At 44.3% G+C, this 16,003-nt stretch overlaps 1 protein-coding gene across 1 annotated transcript in view; it reads right to left on the reverse strand.

Moving 5' to 3' along the window:
• The window catches only part of ADCY8 (adenylate cyclase 8), a 123,281-nt gene extending 116,953 nt beyond the window's left edge, over nt 1–6,328 (reverse strand). The window contains exon 1 of the mRNA XM_082755464.1: nt 5,372–6,328. Coding sequence (XP_082611590.1) covers nt 5,372–6,310 — 939 coding nt within the window. The 5' untranslated portion in view covers nt 6,311–6,328. The remainder of the gene's footprint in view (nt 1–5,371) is intronic.
• Between the last annotated feature and the right edge of the window lie 9,675 nt (nt 6,329–16,003).

Here is a 16,003-nt window from a genome sequence, read left to right on the forward strand (position 1 = left end):
TGGTGGATTCCAATCCCCATTAGAGTCACAGAGATTTAAACCTTGGCCTGCCACATCCTTGGAACTGCGTTTGTTACTTAGAAGAAGAGCACAAGCCCCTTCTTATCCATTTCTAAAACATAAGGAAGACACTTACAACCATGAAATGTGTTTCCACTAGAACAGTGTTTGGATTCTGGCTTGGCTGAAAGGTGACTTTAATACTAAGTTGTTGAGGCACTTCATCAGATGCTCGGGAACAGAAGTGTGGACAAGTACAAGAACACTGTGCTTAAAGAAATGGGATGTTAGCGAGCTGCCTGCAGGGATGGGGTAGTAGGCATCAGCTGAGTAAGGGTTTTGATGTTTAGAGTTTCCATTACTTTAAACATAATTTCAAAATCCTAATTCGTTTCTGTTTACTAAAATTCACTTTCTACATAACATACATAACATAACATACTCTAGCTTTTCTTATGCTTAGCCAGATGTTCCTGAAATAAGGAAACTGGGGGAAGAAATCCTCCCACTCCTCAATTTCTCTGTCCTTTGGAAAGAGGATAATCCATTAAATGGTTCTCATTTTGCCCCTTTTATTTTCTGCACAGGTCACATCACTGACAGGATTGAAAGGTTCAGTAAGAGTGTGGAATGGAGATGTGTATCCCCTTCAGTATCTGTACATACTAATAAGGATCTTTCCAGCATGATCTGTTGTTAAGTGTCAGCTGTAACTGCACTACTCCAGTGTGTGATTATTTTGTATTAGATGTTGCTAGTTTAGAGCTTATGCTTCTTTCTGGACCATGAGAAACTGTAAGCAAAGAATAAACAAAAATTTAAAAACAACCCAGAGGTGTTCTAATGGCACAAAAATCAAATCTGTCAGATCCAGCAAAGTAACTTTCATTGAGAACAAGTGCACTGACTACATTGTAAGCTGAAATTTCCTGATAAAAGCAAGCTTCATTCATGTTTCTGCCTGAGTTCCTCCATTTTGGAGGAACTCTCTGAAGGTAATTAATCATCAAATTGTAAATATAACTAATGCATTTGCCCTACTTAGCACAACAATGATGCAGCTGCTTCAGAGAAAAGTGTATCCAATTTTAATCTAATTATGCTGTGACCCACTGATACTGGTCAGGTGATGTTACAGGATATAAAAGGAAACTAGATCATATAATCCAGTCTAAAATCATAGCATCAGGTTATAAATCATCCACAGCTGACTATGGCAGAAAAAAAATGAATTGTAAATCATAGTATGAAAGCAACTATAGGGATAAAGGTGGCGAGATTAGATTCTGATTCTCAAATGGTAGCCAACTTTAAAATATCCTTATACATTACAGTTTTAAAAGATATTCCACAAGCATTTGGCATAAAGTTTGAAGAGATGGGTATGCTTGATACTTGTGCTGGGTGTGCTGATATCTATGATCAGATTTTAGAAATCATATAGCTGATATATGCATAAAAAAGCTGTCATTTGCCATTATATAGTTATACAGGTTCATCACCAAAGGACTCTTTGTGGCTTCATGAATTCTTCCTCTTTTAGTAATAAGCAACCCTGAGACCGAGTTTTTGGGGAAAAAATGATGCAAAAATCACTGCACTAATTCACAGAACTGCATAGATTTGGAAAGACGGAGGCTATCCAAGGGAAAAGAATGAGTTACCCCTGTCTTGGTGTTACCTACTTTAAGGTTATTTCTAAATATATTTGTAAAGTTTGATTTAATATGTATAATTTCAAATTTGATCCTTCAAGAAATCCATTATGCAGATGACTTAAAGGAGTAAGCTTACTGACTCCAAAGGAATTCACTCATATGAATGAGGGATGCATGGGCAGAGGCTTAAAATCCAGTGTATGCTTACATAATTCTGAGCCTGTCAAAACCCATGTCTATATTATCATCTGCCTACGTTATATAACACTAAGGAGCTTTGAGTTGTTTATTCTTCCCCATATGCCTGGAACACATATATGGTCTTAGAAATTTTGGTTCTTATACCACATTATCACCAAGAAAACAGAATGAATGTAATGTAAATGAAATGTTCTTTTGGGAGAATGTCAGAAGTAAATATGTATTCCTGATCAGCAAAGTATCTGATCAGGAATAAAAACCAATGCACTTGTTTATCAGTAAGATCTTTTATTTCTCATTTGATTCCTGAAAGAATTAATACTTAAGTCAGTATCAGCATTGCCTATACTTAAATCATGATGTCAGGACTTTTGTCCTGTCTCTTCCCAGGTTGAGCAGCAGCACATTGCTCAACATTTTGGGCTGGGGTCAGCTGAGTTTCAGGCTGTTCACATCTTCCCAGAAACACTGAGCAGTAAGCAAAATAGGAACCATTCTATGTTTGCTTTTTTCTTAAAAAAAAAAAAAAAAAAAAGTAGTCAAGTAGTCATAAGGTGTTTTTTCTCTTCCACTTTTACCTAGGATGTTAGTTCAGATTAATTTTGGTAGTGCAAGGGAGGAAAAAATGTAATAACCTCTTAAGTGTTGCTGCAGGAGAAAATGGTGGACTGTGAGCATTCATAAAAATGAATATTTTGTTAAATTCAACAAAAAGCTGAATGAGGCAGTACTGTGTGCTTGTGTTCAGCATTACAAATGATTTAAACTGCTTGTGAATGTATTTATCAATGAGACCAAAAATTAACTAAGAGATTATGGGAAAACAGTTCAAAGTACTTGCTTTTCCTCTTGTATAAACTATTGCAATTTTATCAGTTTAGGGAGAAATAACAGATTTATACCTATATGACTGAGAAGAGGATCTGGACAACTGTGCCCTTGGATACTACTGGGTGCAGTAAGAAGCTGACTCCAGGATATACAATTCTTTGTATTCAGAATTGAGTTCAGTGTTTTCTCTGCATGAAATCCTGGGCTCATCAAAATCAGTGGGAAACCCATTATTTAGACTCATGATCAGAATTCTAGCCCCTGGTTTTTCTTTCAAACTGTATACTTTAATTCCCAGATCTGGTTGAGGGTAACCAACTGCCTGCATCCCGAGGCACAGAAAGATGGTCACAGGAATTGCTACATAATCACATGGGTTATTTAGACTTGTAAGGTTTCTCCGAAGGGAACACGAGGTATTTTACTCGGGAAAATAAGCCTTGTGATAAAAGTACTTCGCCTGTGAGTTTAAGAAATGTGCGCTGTCCCTAAAATTTGCTGTATATATAACCCAGATGACACGGTCTGCGTTCACCTGTAGTTACATACTACCCTCCATCAGCCGTAGAAGCCCTCAATCGCCAACTCTTGAAGGACGACAGGCAGGCTCCCACCGGGCCGCTGGAGGGAGCCCCCGGGCCGCTTCAGCACCGCGCTGGCGGACAGCGCCCGGGGGGGGCGCCGCGCATCTCCCGCGCATCTCCCGCGCATCTCCCGCGCATCTCCTCCCGCTCATCTCCTGCTGGGGGTTTTGTTCCCCTTGCAAAGAAAGCCGCGGGGTGAGGAAGGATTCGGCCTCTCCCATAGCGGGGTGAAGGCAAAGGGCCGAAAGAGGAGAGTAATTAGGGGGAGTTAATTGGGCTCTGGGAGGGCTTGTGTAAATTGACAGCGATGTGTGGCAATCTGCGCGGATCCTGTTAAGGAGATTTGTATACAGAATTCGTGAAGGCAATCATCTGGCTGGTAATCTCTCTTTGTGCACCGCTCACAGGCGGTTCGTTCACACAACTGGAAAGGTACTGGGCTGCGAAATGAAGATATTAGTATCTCTCCCAGGAAATGTCTTTGTTAGGGTTGTCTGTGGGAAATAAGTGTGGGGGTGGGAGAACCAGCTAAACAGCCGTGATACCTGTGCATAATGAAACAGCAGTGCTTTACTCAGCTCTGGGATAGGACGTGGAAGTGCATTAAGAAATGAGCATAACTCACACAGCTTTTGACCCTGCACTAATAACAACAGCACTGCATGAGAGTGGGACATAGCACACAGCTGCAGTTCATTCATCAGCACATTACCAAGAGCTGAGCAACAACAACTCTGCCCAGTCTAATTGCTTTACATCCACAGAGCTCATCAAGGCAAAGCACACTGGGTCAGCTTCTCTTGAAACAGGGTGAGCCTGGCCACTGGGAAGTGAGGTCAGTTAGCCCCACAGCTCACGTGTGTGGAAGAAAGGCACAGACAGGGGTGGACAGGGGTTATAGGAGGGCCAGGGTCTGAGGGATGTAGATGTGTACCATGAACCATCGTCATCAACACTTACAGGTGAAAGATCAGCCACTTCCCAGCTGCGCATCCCAGCAGTCATGTAAACAATATGCCACCAGCAGCACATTCCTCTGCACCCTCCCTCCCTTGGGGATTATCTGCCAGTACCTCCACCTCCTCCTCACCGATTCCCTGGAGCTAGCCAAATGGAGATGATAATCTGCTGTGAAATATTGGTAGCACAGAGCTGTGACAGTCTGGGAAAAGGTGGGGGGAAGGGGAGCAGCAAGAATCCCCAGGATTAAGTTACCCTAGAAAGACAGCATTTTCTTGCTTTGCAGGGGTTCATTGTGTCCTAGCTTTCCTATGGAAGAAGGCAGGTGAGTGTAAAGTCAGGTCAGTCGCAATTTTAACAGGACTTATCTTGCCCAGTGCCTCTCAACTGTTCGCACTGCACCACCAGTCCCCAGTATAACTGATTATCTGTCCTATACATTACTTCTAAGGATGCAGCACAACATTTGTCCCATGACCAACAACAAAACAGGTTTGTCAGTGCCCTCCAAAGACAACCCAGGATCTCACACACAACATCCAGGGGGACCTTTCCCCTGATTTTGTTGAAGTATCGCTTTTCTCTCCTTGCAAAAGATCAATGTGTCCTGCTCCTTTCCCATAGCCCAGATCAAGCTGTGCTCACACATGGAAGTGGTCCCAGCAGATCCAGAGTTAAAAGACATGAGCAAGTAAATGAGAAATGAGCAGTGGGAGAGCTTGGACAAGACAGAGTTATCTTTCCTATCTCATCCCATGCACCACTGCTGGAAGTAAGGGAGGAAAGTGACAAATGTCCCATCATCCTGACTTGTCCCAAAAAGCTGTTCCAAGGGACAGCAGTGAAGTGAATGCACAAGCAGAGGGACACAGGGTGGCCAGGAAGAATACCCCTCCCCAGCTTGAGGTGAAACCTCAGTCCCCTGCTTGTCTCACAGCGTAGGGGAGGGATAAATAGTGAGGGAGTGAGAGGGGCAGAGAAAGTTGTCTTTTGCCTGTGGTCTCCCCCCCCCCCCCAGGCAGTGAGCCTCTAAGTACCACAGTAAAGGCGAAAGGATCTCTTGGGACTCCCCACATCTCCTCTCACCCAGGGTGATGGGGAAAGAGGAAAGTTCCCACCCATTCCTCACCACAGTACCTGGTTGAGGGAAGTCACGGCCAACCTAGGGATAACCAGCTGCATGACGAGCTGCAGGACGGAGGTGACCAGCCCGGCCAGGATGGCCCAGGTGAGTGGCAGCGGGAGCATGCTGTAGGTTGCAAAAAGTGTGAAGAGCACATAGCCAATGCCATCCCCAAGGAGGCCACAGCCCAGGCCAGCCGCCAGGATCTGTGTGGCCATGGCCACCCAGGTGACCACACCGCTGTACTGCAGGTAGGTGTATGAGGTTGTGTCCTTCCTGACCACCACTAAGGCACAGATCACCACCTCGATGCCAGTGAAGAAGCCCAAGAGAATGCCCTTTATGGGGTCCATGGGAGCAGAGGCCAGGGTCAGGTGGAGGAACAGCAGGGTCAGCTTGGTCAGTACGTCCAGGATGTTCATGACCACCTCGGATTTGCGCCGCTGGCCCAAGAAGTAGCGCTGATAAAGGCGCTCCAAGTCCCGGGACTTGAAGGAGTTGCGGAGCGTGGGGAAGATCACCCCGCGGTAGGTGTAGCCCCAGTTGAGGAAGAAATCGGAGTTACTGGGGGCACAGTCCAGGGGCAGGAAGCCCAGGTCCCCGCTGCTGCTCGTGCGCTCCGGGAAGACTTTGGTGCCTCCGTTGTTGTGGCGCTCGCCACCCAAACTCCGGCCGGCCGACTGTCGCCGGAGGTGATGGTGGTGGTGGTGGTGGTGGTGAGGGTGAGGGTGGTGGTTGGGGCAGCAGGTCTCCTCGGAGCTGAAGCCCTTGCCCCCACCGCTGCTGCTGCCGCCGCTGCTGCTGCTGTGCTCCTGGATGAAGCGCTGCTCGGTGATGTGGCGCACGGCCGTCTGCCACAGCAGGCGCTGGGGTCTGCTGCTGCCGGGGGGGGTCCTGTTGATGGTGTAAAGTTCATCGCTGTCGCTCAGGCACCGCACCTCCGAGAGCTCCATGGTGGTGACTGGCGGGGGGCAGAGCACCGGCGGGGGGTGGGGGTTGGAAAGAAGGAGGGGGGGACCCGGAGGGGGGGGGACCCGGGGGAGAGGGACGGAGCCGCGGGAGAAGAGGGAGGGGATGGAAAGGGTGGTGGTGGGGGGATCACATTTATAGGCAGGTCTCCGTGGCCGGCTGCTGGGCTGGCGGAGGGGCTGCTCTGCCGCTGGGGTCCGGCTTAGCGCTTGCGGCCCTCGCCCCTCGCCCGCTCCCGCGGCTCCCCGCGAAGCCGCATCCCGCGGAGCCCGGCTGCGGAGCAGCCCCGGAGCCCCGGCGGGCTGGGTGCGAGCACCCCCGGGGGCGGCGAGCAGGAAGAGAGCCGAGCCGAGGGTCCGGAGAGGAGGAGGGAGGAGAGGAGCATCTACGGGAGCAGCCCCGCTGCCCGGCGGGCGATCCTCGGCCCCATCCCGAGGCTGGAGGCGCGGAGGGGCGATGGGGAGGCGCCTTGCCGAGAGCCGTTCACAGAGGGCAGCTCCGCTTTTGGGGGATGCCGGGGTTCCTCTCCGAGATCTGGTCCCCGGGAGATGCTGTAATCCCCGCGGCTGCGGTCAGAGGGAACCCTGCGAGTGCGGGCAGGGGGGCAGAGGCGGCGGGGTCGCGGGCATCCTCGGTCACGGCGCCGGAGCCGCCGGCCGGGGGCTGCCCGCCCGCATCTCCCCGGCGGCGGGGCATGCCCTGCAGGGCTCGCAGCCCCGGCTCAGAGGGGGGAGCCTCTGCCTGGGGGGGTTTCGGGGCTGCCATCCATCGCAGACGCTCGATTTGCTTGGTAACGAGGGGGAAAAAAAAAAAAAAAAAAAAAAAAGAGGGGGAAAAATAGGGAGGGAAATTAAAAAAAAAAAAAAAAAGTCAAAAAAAAAAAGACAGAGAAAACTAAAAAAACGATTGAGCGAGGAACGAAAATCCCGCCCTAAACTCAGAGCCCTGCGAAGAGCGCTGGGAGCATCCCAACTTCTTGGCGGCTCAAGGCAAGGAGGAGTTCGTCTCCGGGGCTTCCACCGGCTGAAGGGAGGAGGAGGAGGAGAAGGAAGGGGCGAGGGGCAGGCTCGGCAGGGAGCGCTGCGGCGGGCAGCCGGCGGCCGGTGCTGCTGCCCCGGGAGCCGCGGGGACCGGCGGCCACCGCCGCCGCCGCCGGAGTGGTGCTGCGGGAGGGCGGCCCGGGAGGAGGCAGAGCCCGGCTCGGTCAGCTGATGCCCACGACATCGGCGGGGCTGCCCGCATCCCCCCTCCCTGCCCGGTTAAAGCAGCCGCAGCCGCGGCTCCGGGAGGGGGAGTGAGGGGGGTGCGGGGTGTGGGGTGCAGGAGAAGGATCTGGGGGACCCCAAGGTAGGATGGGTGCTCAGCAAGCCCTCCGCTTGTGGCTGTGATTTGTTTCAACTGCACTTCTTGGAGGTGCCCTGCTCCATCCCGCAGTGCCTAGTGGATTTGTACATCTGTCAGTAAGGGCTGGTGCTGAAGCCAGGCATCCCTCTGCCCTGGCAGCCGAGTGGGAGTAGGCTCAGGCCCTGACTGGGAATTACTGCTTCTGTCCAGGGTGGGAGAGCCTTGGGAACCATCTTCACCTCTGCCTGGATGAGCTCGGGACCTCTGAGAAAAGTGCTGTCCCTGCCAGGATTGTGGCAGTAACCACCCAGGGACAACTGACTGTGTGTGTGTGTGTCACAGCCTATCCTCAGCATTTATGTTACAAACCCCGAATAAAGAATAGAAACTGTCCCATGCATACAGGCTGCAGTTAGAGGCACTCCTTACCCCCCCCCCCCCCACACATGTTGCCAGGTGAAATTGTTCCTGCTCTTCTATGTGCCGGCTCTGCTGGTGCCAGCAAACCCGAATGCTTTGTGCACAGCCTGGAGAAGTGCAGTAGGAGGTATCAGTCTTTACCTCTTTCACTTTTTCTGTTGCCAGAATAAATCTTATTAAAGTGGCTGAAACCTGCCCTGGGGGAAATGCAGTTTTTGGAGCAGAAACACTACCAGTAGGAGCAGCTGAAACAGAAAAAAATTGACACCTTAGACTACTGTAAATCTAGGAGAGGAGTTTTCTTTGTATTTCAAAAGACAATAATGATTTCTGCAGAATTCTCTGAGATAAATGGGTAGCTGCCTTCTGTCAGCAGTGAGGGTTTGTGTGGACAGAGGCACTGCCTGAAAATCCAGAGTAACACTTAAGAAGCAAGACCTGAATTTCACTCCCTCCCCATATTTTATTTTTATTTTTTTTAAGTGACTAGCTGTCAGCAGCTTCAAGTGAAGCATGGTGAAATTAGATTGTTTTATTCTGGGTGTTATGGGTAGTGCAAATCCCTTTTTAGTGTCCAATTTCTCACCCTGCATGGGACAGGAGCCGTTATCCAGCTTGTAGCCCTGGCTTCTGCTGGAAGCTCAGGTATGTGACCATGCTGTGTGGTGCTCCTCTTCCAGTGTGCCTGATCCTCCATGAGCAGCCCTCCAACTGTCATAATGTAGCTTACCTTTTATTATTATTGTAAGGAAGGCACGGAGATTTAGGAAGGATTTAACTGATTGTTTCTGTACTTGCACTACAACGGATTTGAGGACTCCAGCCAAGTCTGCGTCCCATGTGTGAGGCAGTTTTGTACACATACAAGCAGAGGAAATTCTTGTTCTAGAAAGCCCAGATAAGGAACAAGTGGTGCTTTTGTGAAAGCACCAGGTCTTTCCTGTGGGTCAGCATGACCCTCTGGCATGCTGCTAACTTGGAAAGGGTTAAATCTAGTTTTGCAATAAAAATAGAGACACACATCCTTACTCCTAGATAAATCTTAGTGAAAGCAGCACTACTTAAAGATGAAAATGTTCCTGTAAGTGTGGAAGTCATAACATGGTAAAAGAAATTGTAATTATTAGTGGTATTACCCCAGAGCACAGCAACAACCATCTTGTTCATCCTGATTGCTCAACACAAATCATACAAAATCAAAGGAAGAGGAGACAAATATGTAACACAGCTTACAGAGACATCCATTCCAAAGAAATAAGATGAATCAGCTCTCAGTTGTATAATATTGCTAAAATCACTGAATCACAGTGCTGGAATGGTCCTTGAGCCCCATAGCAGAGTGAGCTCTACCCTTACCATCGTTTCTGCAGCAAAGGTTCTGTATCTCCCCAGGCAGTCTATTTCTATGCTTCTCCATCCTTATCATTTTCATAATATCTAACCTGAATATTCTTTGCAGCACTCACTAAGCGCATCACTTCCCGTCTTGTCCACCATGGACAGGCAGAACAGATTATCCTGGCAGCAGTCTAGGCATATTTAATGAATGCCTCTTCCATCCCTTCCTCTTCCCCCCCCCCCCCCTTTTTTTTTTTTTTTGGTAGGCTAAACAACCTAATTTCTGACATAATTTTTTTCCTCACAGATCATATTTCTAGGTCTCTGATGACTCTTTTTAGTTTGTTCTGTTTTCTGTACACTTGTTTAATCATTTGGTTTTCTTTGTTCCAGTCTGAGATGCCCACAACTCAACTAAGTTCCACACTGGAAAATTTACAATGGCTTATGAGCTGCACTTCTATTTATACACCGTGTGAGATGTCTGCTTTCTTCCAGTCACAGGCTTATCCACAACTGATGACTTACTGAAGCTTCTTTGCTGTACTCAAGGCCTGGGCAGGTGTTACTTGCTCCATATGTGCATTACTGCCTACATGAAGTACCTTGCATTTAACTTTACTAAAGTTCATTTACTTTTTCCAGCCTGTATTCCCAATTTGCTTAGATCACATTGAATACTAAACCTGCCCTCCTCCATGCCAGCAGTCCACCCTAACTGTGCCATCTGTGGGTTTAGCAAGCCTACTCCCTCCTCAGTGGTGATGGCAAAATAGTGCAGTGCATTTAGATAACAGCCTCTGTGTGCATTTCTTGTGTGTATTTCTTAATCTCAGCCTCAGAAGTACTGTATGTCTTTGTGCAAGGCTATCAAGAGGGCACAAGAGATTTCTGAGTATAGAGACCTGTGGCAGCAATGTTCTGGGACCTGCAGAGTGTTAAGGAAGGATGCAGGAGAGGTATGGGTCTGCCAAAGCCCTTGTTGCCACTACCAGGTGGACAAGCTGGGGGTGAAACAAGGAAATTTCACACATCCTTCCTGAGCCCTGTGAGTCCTGAGAGGTCTTAGTTGGACCTTGATTAGTACCGCACATTATTTGGTCTCTGTTGCTATTGATTTTTTTTTTTCTTTTTAATAGAGCTAAATGACTTGGCAGTGTCACAAAATCACTAAAAGCCATTTAAAAATAATACTGTCACTACAAGGCTTTTGAAGGATGAAATCAGACAGAATTCATCCCTCTTCTGTCACCTGAAAGTTTATGTCACACTCCTCTCCTTCTTCCCCCTCTCTACCCACAGCAGTAACATTTATGTGCAGCTTAATGTTATGATATTTAATCATGCAAATAATGATCTCATCGAGTTTAGTGAGATTATTTATGTCTTTGGGATTGCAGGACTGGCACTGGGCTCCGTAAAGCACTCCAGGATTCTCCAATAAAGGTAGCCTCAATATTTAACATATTATGAAGGAACCTTTTTGTTACTATATATCTTGTTTATTTCAATAGTTTTCACAAAATAATGAAAAGCAAAGTAAGGAAAAGCAAAGCAAAGCAAAGAAAACAAAAGAAAAAAAAAAAAAAAGAACCATCAACATATAGCCTATCTATCCTCTCAGGTACACATGAAATATGAAATTTCAGTAACGGTGGAATTGACAGAATATGTGGAAAATACTTCGCATTTCCTCCTTACCTGCTTTTTTTTTTTTTTTTCCCTCTAATTATTTATTTTGTCTTTCTCCTTGACAACAGCTTAGACATTCTAATAAAAATAATAATAATAAAAAAAAAAAAAAAGAAGAAAACACCTTCTGGTAGTGATTGAGTCTCCTTTTTTAAAACCTATCATTTTTTTTCTTAAATGAATGCATACCTCAATATGATGTCTGTATGAAAGCAAGCAAGGAGCAAAAAGGAATGGATTAAACATCATAACTAGCTAGTAAAAGCACACAGACTGATTAATGAGACCCACAGTGAAAGAAGAAAACAAGGCATCATGAACTGAAAGATCAGAGAGAAAGAGGACAAGGACAGAAAGCTTAACATATGATGGAAATAATCAACATTAGCTGGGGTTTGCAGATAATTTTTCTCAGTGCACTGAAAATATCAATTAAATATTTCAAAATTTGCAGGCAATGTAGCTAAATTATTGCATACCTCAATAATACCATATGGCAGGGGAAAAAAAATAAGGCAGAGTTATAGAACTAAGAGGTAGAAATATAAATGAATTTTAATATTTGTGTTTTTAAAGATTATATTTTTTTTTAGTTTTAGTTTTTCTTTTACTGTGCATGTTATAGCTTCTCCAAGCAACAGATCCATCACATGCAAACAAAATTCTTCCCTCTGTCTCTCCACAGCTATGCATGCCTACATGCAAGGGTCTGAAGGTGGTCTAAGCACATGGATTTTATGGAGGGAGAGGAGGGACTGGAAATGAGTCTCCAAAGCAAAGGATAGAGCTGTATCTCCCCCCACCCTGTCCCAGGCCAACTTTTTCCTCATCAGGAAACTTTTTCCTCATCATACTTACCATGTTACTTTCTACTGAAAAAATATTGGTTTGCCTATTTTGTAATTGTTGCAGTTTCTCTGAAAATTAACCTTCAGAAAGGCATTAACATGATGAAAATTTTCAGCTTTAGAAAATAATTTTTAAAACAGTGAAACAAGATCAAACAAGATTGATTAGAAAAAGAAGACTATTTTTCTCCCTTGAGAAAGGAGCGCATTTATTCTAATTGAAAATCAAATACTGCTTCAATAATTTGAGGGGGGAAAAAAAAAAAAAAAAAGAAACTTCCCAAAACAGAACTGCTGTTCTTTGCATTGCTCTTGGGGCCACCCAAAATTTCCTTCCATCCTAACATCCTCTTCCAACCACATTTTAGAAACAGGCTCTTTCTTAGTTCATTTCTCTCCTCTACACCCACCACAATTCTCATGTAATGCTGTTAAGATTGGTGAATCCCCAGGGCACCAGCATTGCTGAAAGAATAATACTTTTTACAAAGTAGTAGACAGTTCTTGATGCTTCATGGGATTCCTTTGAAAAACATTTTTTTCTTTTAATACAAAAGACCTTTGACTTGCATGTTAATTGCAAGAGAAGTCAAAAGGAAATGAACTATTAAATTCTCCTCTCAATGCACTACAAGCAAAATCTTTATAATCTGTGGCAGTCAGACCACTCACAAGCATTTTGTTCTTGATTTGTTATCTGAAGCAGCAAGTGGTAGGAGTGATAGCCTGATGGGCAAAGCTACAATTGATATTAATACTGAAAAAGAGACTTGCATTTGACATGTTCAAAAGAAGCTAAATCTAAAAAAGAACACATAAGGTTATTCTGTATAACTTTTACACTTGGAAGAATAATTCTTAGCTGTATGTAGAGGCTTTCACAAGCAGATCTCAAAGTGCTTTTCTTGTTACAGGATGGAGATGTTTCCTGTGGATGTATACAATAAATCTAATTAGGCTGCAAATAGAGAGCTGTTATATTGTATGAGATTTTAAGACCATCCAGATCAGTATCCTGCAGTTACTGCAGTATAAGACATATCCTAAGAGGAAATCCCCATCAGCCAGATCAAAGGGGGGAAAGTCTGGTAGGGTTGTGTGTGCATGCATGTGCTTATGTGAGTGTATTAAACCTTGGAACGGGAACAAGAGCTAGAAACATTGATGTTTCCAATGAAAAGGAAATCCCATTTTTGTTTCTTCTCCTTCTTCTACTTGATGGAAAATAATTCTGTTAATTTTTTAAATAAATAAATAAATAAATAAACAAACCCAACTTTTCTGCTCTTGGAATCTCCTTGCTTTGCAGCCTGTTCCTTTCACAAACCAGAGGACCTGGAATCCTTGTGCCAATGGCTTAGGCTGGACTTCCATGTTTCTAGGATTGATGGAGTTTCAAAGATGAGGAAAGCTTCAGAAATGCTGAGAGTCTGGGCCAGAAGAAGCCCATCACTCTGTCATTTTAGCTGCAGAGTCTCTAGACTGAGTTTTGAAGCAGCTCTCTACCAGGTTGGCAGGATGCCAGGTAAGTTTCAGAAAGAACCTGGCTCATGATTCTGAAATGTTTCATCTGGTACTTTGCATATGCAAATGTGTAGGACTCCATGTTTTGCTGGCCTGCAGATAAGCACGAGGTTTAATTTGACTGGGTTTGGCAATGCTTTTCCCAGCAACATAAACCTTGCCTCAACTCCCTCAACTGAATTTTGGTTTCTTGCCCTACAAAATGGAGAGTGTGTAAAATAACCCTTTAAGGGGCTTTGCCGTATCACAGAGAGAACACCGCAGTCTGTTGTGCTGATATTAACAGGGACTTATTTCAAACTGAGCATCCATCGTAACCGAAACATGTTAATCTACTTATTGCCAGTCAAGCTGGGGATGGTAGGTGTTCTTAGACAAAATGTTTAGGAGGAATCGTTGACTCATGGCAATCTTTAGTCATACTCCGAAATGATACCATTTATGTGTATGGAATTAGCATAACACTTGTTTCTCCATTCTATTATCTTGTTTTTACATTCAATAACATCATCTTCCTTGGCATAAGGGGAGGATAACAGAATCTTTTTTTGAGCAGTCTATCTGATTTGTACTTTTTTTTTTTTTTTTTTTTTTTTTTTTTTTTTAAATCACCAAAACCTGTCATTTTCTAGTGTTGAAGGATTTGCTGTACCAGATCAAACCTGGAAATCTGTTCTCTTTTCGGTAGCAATTTCAGTTTCTTGGCAATTCAGAAGAAGAAAAAACTGTGCTGTAGGTGGTCTGCTCTACACGTTAGGTTAATTTGATCTTCCCTCACATAACTAGAAGAGGCAATGTCAGCCTTAAAACCTGCATGTATTGTGTTTTCAAATTTGTAAGGTTTCTAAGAGCCAAGGAGCATATCATCTCATTGCCAGGTAATGCCTGGATCTACAGAACATCCAAAGTCTTTTCCATGAAATAGTCATGGATAATGCCTATTACACCCATAGGACTCTAAAACCAAAGTAAATAGCTTCATCTGAGAGTCAAACCACAAGTACTGTTATTGTGATTAATATTATTTATAATGGCAACAGAAATATAATTCACACAGAGGATGATTGTGGCTACTCTCAGTTTTATGAGGATGTAAACAGGATGATTCACTTTGGAAACATACCGGGAACCAAAATTCTTAAATTCCAATGCCTTGTTAGGAGGAAGCTCCATACTGTACTACAACCTGCTGGAAGTTTTCTGGCATCTCTATATTCAAGACATTTGCAGTGGAAGTTTTCAGCCTGCAACAGATCAGATATTTTATTTTAGCAGTATCAGTGCACTGTGATACCACAGCCTGTTGATCTCAAATGTTGATTCCAATAAGGTTCACATCATGTTATGTTAGAGATAACTCTTTTTTTTTCTTTTTTTTTTTTTTTCTTTTTTTTTTTCTGATAGGTCTAAGTTATTGCATTTTTTTCCCTTTGAATTATAATAACATCTTGAGGCTACAATGCCATTACGCAAGTCTTTCTACAAACATGTAACAGAATATTTCTGATTCTAGTAGATTTTCAGCACATGATGGGAGGCAATGCTTAGATATAATAAAGAACTATGTGGAATTTTAGAAAATGAGAGAAGTATGTGTGGGAGAAGTTGTGATCACTGGGGTAAGAAATGGCCTTTATATAGCAGTTGACCTCTTTTGAGATTTCTGCAGGAATTATAGAAGAAAAGAGTTTAGTGGGCAAGGGCTTTCCTAATTTTTACAGAAACTGACAGAATCTTATCAAAAGGATGGCAAACTAGTGAAGATTTAGTGCCACAAATTCAGGAAAGAAAATGAAAGTCTTTCTCTGTATTTGATCTGAGCATTTTCCCAGACCACTTGGTACCATAAATGTTCCCCCTGATCACTCAGCTATGTGTATTTTTGTGAGTTAGTCTTAAGAAACTTATCCTGGTGGACCATTTTGTCTGTGATCATAGGTCACTGACTTTCTTTAACCTCAATGGCATTGCATTATTTACACTTTAAAATATCTACCAGGGATAAAAGACAGGATGCAGGAATAAATGCTGTCATTACTAAGCATGAAGGGTATCAGTAGTTAAAGGGCACAAACAGGTTTTAAAATAATTTTGGCTAATTCAAGATGTGATCTACAAAACAAAGAAAACAACAAAAGATGAAGTTCACTGGAAGATAATGGAAAGTACCATATATAGGCAGAAATAATCAGTTACATTACCACATGATGGAAAATTGCTGCTTAAATAGCATTTCTGCAAGAAATGATCTGGTGTTTATTGAAATTGAGCCAACAATGTCATGCTGCTGCAGGAAAAAAAATAAATATTGTGGTGTATAAGCAGAAAGGTAGTCTTTTAAGGATTGTGAAATAATCCTCCCTTTCTATTGAGTATTGGTAAGGCCATAGCTGGACACTGTCCAGTTGTGAAGGTAAAGCATGTGCTGGGGACTGTCTGGGTCCAAGGGCAGCCCCCTGGAGGGGGGAAACCCTGTCTGCCAGACCCTGCCCTGCCACCCCATCCAAGGAG

The sequence above is a fragment of the Aythya marila genome, assembly GCF_965140915.1.
Source record: "Aythya marila genome assembly, chromosome: 2".
NCBI lineage: Eukaryota > Metazoa > Chordata > Aves > Anseriformes > Anatidae > Aythya > Aythya marila.